The sequence below is a fragment of the Hyla sarda genome, chromosome 3, assembly GCF_029499605.1.
Source record: "Hyla sarda isolate aHylSar1 chromosome 3, aHylSar1.hap1, whole genome shotgun sequence".
Lineage (NCBI taxonomy): Eukaryota > Metazoa > Chordata > Amphibia > Anura > Hylidae > Hyla > Hyla sarda.
The window spans coordinates 314,608,093-314,620,895 of NC_079191.1; the positions used below are offsets into that span (position 1 = coordinate 314,608,093).

Here is a 12,803-nt window from a genome sequence, read left to right on the forward strand (position 1 = left end):
TATAAGAAAAAGACCTACTGGGGCCCTGAGGCTCCTGGACTCCTATAGTTGTGCCCCTGTCCAGCAGTCTATACCAGGGTGATAGACCTGTCTGATCACCAGAGGCCTGACAGCTGATCTCCAGCAATAAAGAGCAGCATCCAAGACTACCTGGGCTCATGGAGATGATGATGTTCACACCTTAATATCTGGCACATACTGTAACCTAGCATCGGCCGATCTCCGGGATGGTACAGGCTTTACCATGCTGTACACATATAACCTCAGAGCCCTTCATCTAGTAAAGCAGAGGACTGAGCGGTGGTAATACCCCAAGCTGTAGCTAGGGGGAGACAGCGGCAGTTGCAGGCCCATACACACATCACACAGAGAGGCTGGGACAGGAAGAGGTAGTGCTGGCTGAGCTTCACTGTCTGGCTCCAGGGGTGCAAGTGATCTGGAGGGGCACAGTATGGCCACAAAGGTAAGCGGAGCTCCTGCAGGGCACGGCTGGGGCAATGTGTGCTGTGGGGCAGGGAGCGGTCTTGTGGAGAACACTGGCAGGAGAGCATAATGAGAGGCACAGGCAGTGATAGAAGTCAGTCACAAACAACACAAAGCTGGCAGTGCCAGGGCATGGTGGGAGAAGACGGCAAAGCGAATGACGGGAGAGGCCGGGGGTTACATGAAACGTTCGGGGAGGAAGTCCAGAGAGAAAGTTACTAGCCCGACGGCGGGGGCGCCAGACTGACATGTCCACAAGTGGTCTAAACTGGGCGAGCGGGACAGGAAGGTGGTGCTGGGGCTGTCTCCTGTGTAACCATGCCAGCCGTGTGCCTACTTATGTCCTGTCGCCCCGTATGGGCTTATAGTCGGTAGCCAGGCCTGGGGTCACACACTTGTCAGGAACCCGAATGTGGGAGGGACCGGGGCAAAGAGCAGCGCCGCCTGCCCGAGGGCTCCGGGCACCTAGACATCTATGCTAGACCTGGGACTGCCCCTATAAAGGATCCCTGAGGAGGGAGAATGTCTCTGAAATAGGTACCCTGAGGCGAGGAGACTGCCCCTGTACCGAATACTGCACCTACATAGGTACCCTGAGGCGAGGAGACTGCCCCTGTACCGAATACCGCACCTACATAGGTACCCTGAGGCGAGGAGACTGCCCCTGTACCGAATACCGCACCTACATAGGTACCCTGAGGCGAGGAGACTGCCCCTGTACCGAATACCGCACCTACATAGGTACCCTGAGGCGAGGAGACTGCCCCTGTACCGAATACTGCACCTACATAGGTACCCTGAGGCGAGGAGACTGCCCCTGTACCGAATACTGCACCTACATAGGTACCCTGAGGCGAGGAGACTGCCCCTGTACCGAATACCGCACCTACATAGGTACCCTGAGGCGAGGAGACTGCCCCTGTACCGAATACCGCACCTACATAGGTACCCTGAGGCGAGGAGACTGCCCCTGTACCGAATACCGCACCTACATAGGTACCCTGAGGCGAGGAGACTGCCCCTGTACCGAATACTGCACCTACATAGGTACCCTGAGGCGAGGAGACTGCCCCTGTACCGAATACTGCACCTACATAGGTGCCCTGAGGCGAGGAGACTGCCCCTGTACCGAATACTGCACCTACATAGGTACCCTGAGGCGAGGAGACTGCCCCTGTACCGAATACTGCACCTACATAGGTACCCTGAGGCGAGGAGACTGCCCCTGTACCGAATACTGCACCTACATAGGTACCCTGAGGCGAGGAGACTGCCCCTGTACCGAATACTGCACCTACATAGGTACCCTGAGGCGAGGAGACTGCCCCTGTACCGAATACTGCACCTACATAGGTACCCTGAGGCGAGGAGACTGCCCCTGTACCGAATACTGCACCTACATAGGTACCCTGAGGCGAGGAGACTGCCCCTGTACCGAATACTGCACCTACATAAGTACCCTGAGGCGAGGAGACTGCCCCTGTACCGAATACTGCACCTACATAGGTACCCTGAGGCGAGGAGACTGCCCCTGTACCGAATACTGCACCTACATAGGTACCCTGAGGCGAGGAGACTGCCCCTGTACCGAATACTGCACCTACATAGGTACCCTGAGGCGAGGAGACTGCCCCTGTACCGAATACTGCACCTACATAGGTACCCTGAGGCGAGGAGACTGCCCCTGTACCGAATACTGCACCTACATAGGTACCCTGAGGCGAGGAGACTGCCCCTGTACCGAATACCGCACCTACATAGGTACCCTGAGGCGAGGAGACTGCCCCTGTACCGAATACTGCACCTACATAGGTACCCTGAGGCGAGGAGACTGCCCCTGTACCGAATACTGCACCTACATAGGTACCCTGAGGCGAGGAGACTGCCCCTGTACCGAATACTGCACCACATAGGTACCCTGAGGCGAGGAGACTGCCCCTGTACCGAATACTGCACCTACATAGGTACCCTGAGGCGAGGAGACTGCCCCTGTACCGAATACTGCACCTACATAGGTACCCTGAGGCGAGGAGACTGCCCCTGTACAGAATACTGCACCTACATAGGTACCCTGAGGCGAGGAGACTGCCCCTGTACCGAATACTGCACCTACATAGGTACCCTGAGGCGAGGAGACTGCCCCTGTACCGAATACCGCACCTACATAGGTACCCTGAGGTGAGGAGACTGCCCCTGTACCGAATACCGCACCTACATAGGTACCCTGAGGCGAGGAGACTGCCCCTGTACCGAATACTGCACCACATAGGTACCCTGAGGCGAGGAGACTGCCCCTGTACCGAATACTGCACCTACATAGGTACCCTGAGGCGAGGAGACTGCCCCTGTACCGAATACTGCACCTACATAGGTACCCTGAGGCGAGGAGACTGCCCCTGTACCGAATACCGCACCTACATAGGTACCCTGAGGCGAGGAGACTGCCCCTGTACCGAATACCGCACCTACATAGGTACCCTGAGGCGAGGAGACTGCCCCTGTACCGAATACTGCACCTACATAGGTACCCTGAGGCGAGGAGACTGCCCCTGTACAGAATACTGCACCTACATAGGTACCCTGAGGCGAGGAGACTGCCCCTGTACCGAATACTGCACCTACATAGGTACCCTGAGGCGAGGAGACTGCCCCTGTACCGAATACCGCACCTACATAGGTACCCTGAGGCGAGGAGACTGCCCCTGTACCGAATACTGCACCTACATAGGTACCCTGAGGCGAGGAGACTGCCCCTGTACCGAATACCGCACCTACATAGGTACCCTGAGGCGAGGAGACTGCCCCTGTACCGAATACCGCACCTACATAGGTACCCTGAGGCGAGGAGACTGCCCCTGTACCGAATACCGCACCTACATAGGTACCCTGAGGCGAGGAGACTGCCCCTGTACCGAATACTGCACCTACATAGGTACCCTGAGGCGAGGAGACTGCCCCTGTACCGAATACTGCACCTACATAGGTACCCTGAGGCGAGGAGACTGCCCCTGTACCGAATACTGCACCTACATAGGTACCCTGAGGCGAGGAGACTGCCCCTGTACCGAATACCGCACCTACATAGGTACCCTGAGGCGAGGAGACTGCCCCTGTACCGAATACTGCACCTACATAGGTACCCTGAGGCGAGGAGACTGCCCCTGTACCGAATACTGCACCTACATAGGTACCCTGAGGCGAGGAGACTGCCCCTGTACCGAATACTGCACCTACATAGGTACCCTGAGGCGAGGAGACTGCCCCTGTACCGAATACCGCACCTACATAGGTACCCTGAGGCGAGGAGACTGCCCCTGTACCGAATACTGCACCTACATAGGTGCCCTGAGGCGAGGAGACTGCCCCTGTACCGAATACTGCACCTACATAGGTACCCTGAGGCGAGGAGACTGCCCCTGTACCGAATACTGCACCTACATAGGTACCCTGAGGCGAGGAGACTGCCCCTGTACCGAATACTGCACCTACATAGGTACCCTGAGGCGAGGAGACTGCCCCTGTACCGAATACTGCACCTACATAGGTACCCTGAGGCGAGGAGACTGCCCCTGTACCGAATACTGCACCTACATAGGTACCCTGAGGCGAGGAGACTGCCCCTGTACCGAATACTGCACCTACATAGGTGCCCTGAGGCGAGGAGACTGCCCCTGTACCGAATACTGCACCCCCCCCCCTGTGCCAACTCTTATGGTGAAATAATGGAGTTTGTAAAAATGCACATAAAGGACACTTGGACTGTAAAATAAACAAGACTCTCTGGTTTGATGAAACCAAGATTGAACTTTCTGGCCTCAGTTTATGTCTGTAGTAAATTTAGACACCAGTCATCACCTGCCTAATAACATCCCTACAGTGAAGCATGGTGGTGGCAGCATCATTTTGTGGGGTTGTTTTTCAGTGGCTAGGGAGACTGGTCAGGGTTGAGAGAAAGCTGAATGAAGCCAAGTACTATTAGTAGAAGGGTGTATTTACATGTTCAGTAGCCTGCACAAATTTGAAGCTGCAGATTTAAAGCTGTGTTTAGTCATTTTCTAGACATTGAAATCTGCAGCTTCAAATCATACACTTCAAATATGCACAGACTACTGTACGTGTAAATACACAGTTAGGGTACGTTCCCAGGTGCCGTATATTGCTGTGTATTTGCTGCTGCGTATTTCCCATTGAAGTCAATCGTGTTACCTGGTTGTGGTAACCCCGTTTACTTGCATTGAAGATGGAGTGTCCTTGGATTTGATGCTGGCAATAAATCCATCCCAAAATCTAAGTTAAGTCCAATCTATGTGAACACAGCCTTAGGGAAGCCTTTATGCAACATTTGAGAAGCAGTTAAGTTGTGGGTGATTATATCTGTCAAGCTCTAGCTTTATTTTGATCCAAAAACTTTTTATATGTTGTACATCTTGGCAAAAAAAATAAAAAATCTAATATACTTCATAAGAAAATCTTATCTAGTTTTTATAGAAATCATGGCTTATAAAATCATGGCTTTGTCCAAACTGAAGCATAGGCATGAACAAAGTCCAGTAAGTGAGGGTGGACTAGAACCTCTGTGCTCCCTCCTGTCTGATAGTACGCCTCTGTGCTCTCTCCTTTTTGATAGTACTCCTCTGTGCTCTCTCCTGTCTGATAGGACTCCTCTGTGTTCTCTCCTGTCTGATAGGACTCCTCTGTACTCTCTCCTGTCTGATAGGACTCCTCTGTGCTCTCTCCTGTCTGATAGGACTCCTCTGTGCTCTCTCCTGTCTGATAGCACTCCTCTGTGCTCTCTCCTTTCTGATAGCACTCCTCTGTGCTCTCTCCTTTCTGATAGCACTCCTCTGTGCTCTCTCCTTTCTGATAGCACTCCTCTGTGCTCTCTCCTGTCTAATAGGACTCCTCTGTGCTCTCTTCTGTCTGATAGCACTCCTGTGCTCTCTCCTTTCTGATAGCACTCCTCTGTGCTCTCTCCTGTCTGATAGGACTCCTCTGTGCTCTCTCCTGTCTGATAGCACTCCTCTGGGCTCTCTCCTTTCTGATAGGACTCCTCTGTGCTCTCTCCTGTCTGATAGGACTCCTCTGTGCTCTCTCCTTTCTGATAGCACTCCTCTGTGCTCTCTCCTTTCTGATAGCACTCCTCTGTGCTCTCTCCTGTCTGATAGCACTCCTCTGTGCTCTCTTCTGTCTGATAGCACTCCTGTGCTCTCTCCTTTCTGATAGCACTCCTCTGTGCTCTCTCCTGTCTGATAGGACTCCTCTGTGCTCTCTCCTGTCTGATAGCACTCCTCTGTGCTCTCTCCTGTCTGATAGCACTCCTCTGTGCTCTCTCCTTTCTGATAGCACTCCTCCGTGCTCTCTCCTGTCTGATAGCACTCCTCCGTGCTCTCTCCTGTCTGATAGCACTCCTCTGTGCTCTCTCCTGTCTGATAGGACTCCTCTGGGCTCTCTCCTGTCTGATAGGACTCCTCTGGGCTCTCTCCTTTCTGATAGCACTCCTCTGTGCTCTCTCCTGTCTGATAGCACTCCTCTGAGCTCTCTCCTGTCTGATAGCACTCCTCTGGGCTTTCTCCTGTTTTATCAGACAGGAGAGAGCACAGAGGAGTGCTGGCCCACCTTCACGTTTTGGACTTTGTTTATGCCTGTGCTTCAGCTTGGACAAAGACATGATTTTATAAGCCATGATTTCTATAAAAACGAAATAAGTTTCTTATGAAGGATAGGGGATAGGGGAAGTTTCTTATCACGGCGCAAAAAATGAGCCCTCATACCGCCCCATACACGGAAAAATAAAAAAGTTATAGGGGTCAGAAGATGACAATTTTAAACGTATTAATTTTCCTGCATGTAGTTATGATTTTTTCCAAAAGTCCGACAAAATCAAACCTATATAAGTAGGGTATCATTTTAATCGTATGGACCTACAGAATACATATCAGGTGTCATTTTTACCGAAAAATGTACTACGTAGAAACGGAAGCCCCCAAAAGTTACAAAACAGCGTTTTTTTTTTCAATTTTGTCGCACAATGATTTTTTTTCCCGCTTCACCATAGATTTTTGGGCAAAATGACTGACGTCATTACAAAGTAGAATTGGTGGCGCAAAAAATAAGCCATCATATGGATTTTTAGGTGTAAATTTGAAAGAGTTATGATTTTTTAAAGGCAAGGAGCAAAAAACGAAAATGCAAAAACGGAAAAACCTCCGGTCCTTAAGGGGTTAAACTAATAAAACACACAGAATTAAATCTTACCATATTTTTATTGAATACATCATGTAAACATTCACAGTGCAGGTGGAAAAAGTATGTGAACCCTTCGATTTAATAACTGGTCGAACCTCTTTTTGGCAGCAATAACTTCAACCATACATTTCATGTAGTTGCAGATCAGACGTGTACAACGGTCAGGAGTAATTTTTGACCATTCCTCTTTACAGAACAGTTTCAGTTCAGTAATATTCTTGGGATGGTGGTGTGAATCGCTTTCTTGAGGTCATGCCACAGCATCTCAATCGGGTTGAGGTCAGGACTCTGACTGGGCCAATCCAGAACGTGTATTTTCTTCTGTTTAAGCCATTCTGTTGTTGATTTACTTCTATGCTTTGGGTCGTTGTCCTGTTGCAACACCCATCTTCTGTTGAGCTTTAGCTGGTGGACAGATGACCTTAAGTTCTCCTGAAAAATGTCTTGGTAAACTTGGGAATTCATTTTTTTTTCTTTCGATGATAGCAATCTGTCCAGGCCCTGACTAAGCAAAGCAGCTTCAAACCATGATGCCCCCACCACCATACTGCACAGTTGGGATGAGGTTTTGATGTTGGTGTGCTGAGCCTCTTTTTCCCCACACATAGGGGGAGATTTATCAAAGCTGTGCAAAGGAAATGTTGCCCAGTTGCCCATAGCAACCAATCAGATCGCTTCTTTCATTTTTGCAGAGGTCTTGTTAAAAATGAAAGCAGCGATCTGATTGGTTGCTATGGGAAACTAGGCAACTTTTCCTTTGAACAGGTTTTGATAAATCTCCCCCATAGTGTTGTGTCTTTGGTTTCATCTGTCATCTTTAGCAGACACTCAATGATTCTTCTTCACCTCATTGAGCAGTCTGCACTGTGCTCTTGCAGTCATCTTTAAAGGATGTCCATTCCTAGGGAGAGTAGCAGCAGTGCTGAACTTTCTCCATTTATAGACAATTTGTCTTACTGTGGACTGATGAACATCAAGGCTTTTGGAGATACTTTTATAACCGTTTCCAGCTTTATGCAAGTCAACAATTCTTAATCGTAGGTCTTCTGAGAGCTCTTTTGTGGGGGGCCTCACTCACATCAGGCAATTCTTCTTGTGAAAAGCAAACCCAGAACTGGTGGGTGTTTTATAGGGCAGGGCAGCTGTAACCAACACCTCCAATGTCATCTCATTAGTTGGATGACACCTCACTCCAATTAGCTCTTGGAGATGTCATTAGTCTAGAGGTTCACATACTTTTTCCACTTGCACTGTGAATGTTTACATGGTGTGTTCAATAAAAACATGGTAAGATTTAATTCTTTGTGTGTTATTAGTTTAAGCAGACTGTGATTGTCTATTGTTGTGACTTAAATGAAGATCAGATCACATTTAATGACCAATTTGTGCAGAAATCCATATAATTCCAAAGGGTTCACATACTTTTTCTTGCAACTGTATATGAAGTTGCCAAAAATGCACATTTTTGGTTTTTGGTATTTTTTTACGAGTACGCCACACGTGCGATTTAGCTAACCCTATATTTAAAAAGTTCGGACATTTAAGTACACAGCGGTACCACATATGATTATTTTTATTTAGGGCTGCAGCTAACGATTATTTTAATAATCGATTAATTTATCAATTAATCGATTAATCGGAAAAAACTTCAAAATGCCAAAATAAGGGGTTCAGCTGATTCTACTTAAAGAATCATGTACAATGGCCATATTAAAAGTATTCTAGAATGTGATGTGACCAAACAGCTATTTTTTTTTTTTTTTTTTTTAAGTTTACGCCGGTTGCTATACAGGGTCATTATTAATGATCCTGTATGGAAACCAGCATAAATTTTATACTGCTGCATGGATAACTGTCTGAACTATTAAAATAAAATGTTAATGATTTACTAACATTTTATTTTAATAGTTCAGACAATTAGCCATGAGGCAGTATCAGATATGTAAAACATTTTTTTTTTACTTTTACGATTTTTGTATAGCAATAGGAAAAGGTGGAGCCAATTTTTATTGGGGGTATACACATAGGGGTATATGCAGAGCGTTGCACCCTTGTGTCTGTAGTACAGATACAAGGGTGCAATGCTCTGCACATACCCCATGTGTATAGTAGTGTAAGTGTGTACTACATGCACACTGCTATACACATGGTAGTATGCGCAGAGCATTGCATCCTAGTGTCTGTACTCCTACATGCGGGACATGTTAGCTTCATTCATTCATTCACTGCCGCCGCGGACAACGAATCGGGCGATTATTCGATAACGGGATTCGTCGACAACAAATTCCGTTATCGAATTTTATCGATTTTATTGATTAATCGTTGCAGCTCTATTTTTAGTACATTCTATTTAAAAAAATGGGAAAAGGGGGGTGATTTCAACTTTTAATAGGGAAGGGGTTAATTCACTTTTATTAACTTTTTATTGTACCCTTTTTTTTTTTTTTTTTTTTTTTTTTTTTTCAAGCCCCCATAGTGAGACTATACCATGCAATTTTCTGATTGCATACAGTGATCATTGTTATGCAATAGTATAGCATTGGCAGCGTTACCAGCACTCTGCTGCACAGGCTTGGAGCAGCAGATCGCCAAATGGACGACCGAGAGGCAGGTGAGGACCCTCTCGTCGTCCGGTAAGCTGATCGGGACATCGCGATTATGTTGCGATTGTCCTGATCAGCTCCGCTGAGCTGCTGGGATAGATTTTAGATTGCTAGATCAATTTTCATTTAAGGGTTAATGCTGGGCATTGGCCCGATCGGCGGTGCCTGGCATTAGCCTTGGGTCCTGGCTTCCTGTAGCAACTGGGACCCACGGGTTTAACCCGGCCTCCGCTGGTTAGAACTGTTTAAACCCTTTTAACGGGACCAGGATGTACATGTACGTCCTCGGTCCTTAAGTATCGGGACATGAGGGCGTACCTGTACGCCCTGTGTCCTTGACCGGTTAAAGGGGTACTCCACAGGAAAACTTTTTTTTAACCCCTTAACAACCACGGACATAAATGTACATCCTGGTTTGATGGTACCAGGACATACATTTACGTCCTGTGTATGACCATCCAGATGTCCGCCATTAACCCCTCAGATGCCGTGATCTTTATTGATCATGGCATCTGCGGCAATGCACATGATAAAATAGATGATCGGATCGCCCGCAGCGCTGCCGAGGTGATCCGATCATCTGTAATCACTCACCTGCCTCTGTCCGTCTCCCGGCGTCTCCTGCTCTGGTCTGAGATCGAGCAGACCAGAGCAGGAGATAGCCGATAATACTGATCAGTGCTATGTCCAGTGTGTAAAAAAATAAAAAAAAAAAATAAAGTAATAAAATAAGTTAAAAAATGTAAAAATAAAAAATAAAACAAAGTGAAAAATCCCCTCCTCCAATAAAAATGAAAATTGTCATTTTTTTCCCATTTTACCCCCAAAAAGCGTAATTTTTTTTTAATAAACATATTTGGTATCACCGCGTGCATAAATGTCCGAACTATCAAAATATAATGTTAATAATCCTGTACGGTGAACGGCATAAACGTAAAAAATAAAAAAAGTCCAAAAATGCTGCTTTTTTGTCACATTTTATAAAAAAATAAATTAATAAAAAATTATATAAAACTTTAATATATACAAATGTGGTATCGATAAAAAGTACAGATGACAGTCCAAAAAGTTAGCCCTCATACCGCCCTATATACGTAAAAATGAAAAAGTTATAGGTGGTCAAAATAGGACGATTTTAGATGACTGATTTAGTACAAAAAGTTTTAGATTTTTTTTAAGCGGTACAAAAATATAAAAAGTATCTAGCCAAGGGTATCATTTTAATCATATTGACCCACAGAATAAAGAACACATGTCATTTTTAATGTAAATTGTACAGTGTGAAAACGAAACCCTCCAAAATGTGCATTTAACTTTCCTCCCTAAAAACAAGCCCTTATATGGGTCTGTAGATGGAAATATAAAAGAGTTATGGATTTTAGAAGGCAAGGAGGAAAAAACGAAAATGCTAAAATAAAATTGGCCTGGTCCTTAAAGGGGTACTACGGCACTTAGACATCTTATCCCCTATCCAAAGGATAGGGGATAAGATGCCTGATCGCGGGGGTCCCGCCGTCGCGTGGTCGCCAGTAATCAGACCCGGAGCGAACATGCTCCGGGGACTGATTTTAACTGGGGTGCTGCGTGCAAGATCACGGGGGTCCCAAGCGGCGGGACCCCCGCGATCAGGCATCTTATCCCCCTATCCTTTGGATAGGGGATAAGATGTCTAAGCGCCGGAGTACCCCTTTAGGGTGCGTTCCCACAGGGCGTATACGCAGCGTATTTCACGCTGCGCAAAATTCACGGCAGCAGCGGGAAATACGCCGTGTATTCCTTGCTCACTATACACACAGGGCTTTCCTGTGGCAGCCCTATGTGTGTAGTGAGTTTTGGAGGCGGAGCCGCACGTCACAGACACACCGGCACAAGGCCCCGCCTCCAAAACTCACTGCACACATAGAGCTGCCGCCGGAAAGACCTGTGTGTATAGTGAGCAAGGAATACACAGCGTATTTCCCGCTGCTGCCGTAAATTTTGCGCAGCGTGAAATACGCTGCGTATACGCCCTGTGGGAACGCACCCTTAGGCTAGGTTCAGACTACGGAATTTCCGCCTGCAATTCCTCTTTGAAATTGGAAAGTGGAAATTCCGCTTGCTAAAATGTACTGTATAGTGAATGGGTTTCCGTTCACAAATTCACACTTCGGAATTTGTGAAACGGAATTTGTGAATGGAAAATCCGCTTGGAAATTTCCGCCTGAAGAATGGGGTTGCTCTTTCTTCAGGTGGAAATCCGCGCGGAACATATTGCAGTCCATTGTAGACTGCAGTGTCCGCGCGGTCCTAGCGCCGACTGATTCAGTCAGTGCTGGCCGCACTCGGAATCTCCGGGCGGAAATTTTCTGCCCGGAGATTCCGTAGTCTGAACCTAGCCCTAAAGGGGTACTCCGGTGCTTAGACATCTTATCCCCCATGATCTTGCACGCAGCACCCCGTTTGTAATCAGTCCCCGTGTGACGTCATGCTCTGCCCCTCACATGACGTCACATGGGGCGTCACATGACGTCACACGCCGCCGGCCCTGTGGTCGCCCGTAATCAGACCCGGAACGAACACGCTCCGGGGACTGATTACAAACAGGGTGCCGCGTGCAAGATCACGGGGGTCTCCAGTGGCGGGACTCCCGCGATTAGGCATTTTATCCTCTATCCTTTGGATAGGGGATAAGATATCTAAGCACTGGAGTACCCCTTCAAGGTGAAAATGGGCTTGGTCCTTAAGGGGTTAATCAACTGGTGCCAGAAAGTTAAACAGATTTGTAAATGACTTCTATTTAAAAACCTGTTTCGAGCTGCTGAAATGTTATCAGCTTCTGTATGTTCCAGAGGAAGTTCTCTTCTTTTTGAATTTCTGAGCTCAGTCTGACCGCAGTTCTCTCTGCTGACACCTCTGTCCATTTTATGAACTGTCCAGAGTAGGAGCAAATCCCCATAGCAAACCTCTCCTGCTCCAGACAGTTCCTAAAATGGACAGAGATGTCAGCAGAGAGCACTGTGGTCAGACAGAAAGGAAATTCAAAAAGAATAGAACCTCCACTGGAACAAATAGCAGCTGAAAAGTACTGGAAGGATTAAGATTTTTAAATAGAAGTAATTTACAAATCTGTTTAACTTTCTGGCACCAGTTGAATGATTTTTTTTTTTTCCAGGGGAGTACCCCTTTAAGATTTGGCATGTCCATTTTTATTGCAGAAAATAATCCTCGTCAGGACCTTCTATTGACAATATTAGGGCTTCAGGTTTACTTTATAGAATCCTTGGGCGTAAAACTTCGGATATTGTTAGTGTGGCCAGCGCAGATAGACAGCAATGTCAATGGGGGACATGTATCAAAGATTTTACCCCTGTTTTGTGTGTATTTTTTTGCGTGAAATTTTGCGCAAGCCCTTTTTTTTGCGCATTTTTTTGCGCACGTTTTGGTAGAGCATGTACTCCAGATGTGGCCGAATCAGGGTACCTTGGAGTGACA

The 12,803-nt window shown here is 47.2% G+C and overlaps 1 protein-coding gene across 1 annotated transcript in view; it reads left to right on the forward strand.

The window, feature by feature from the left end:
• The first annotated feature begins 315 nt into the window (after nucleotides 1-315).
• SNX9 (sorting nexin 9) overlaps nucleotides 316-12,803 on the forward strand; it is a 224,421-nt gene continuing 211,933 nt past the window's right edge. The window contains exon 1 of the mRNA XM_056567096.1: nucleotides 316-463. Coding sequence (XP_056423071.1) covers nucleotides 452-463 — 12 coding nt within the window. The 5' untranslated portion in view covers nucleotides 316-451. The remainder of the gene's footprint in view (nucleotides 464-12,803) is intronic.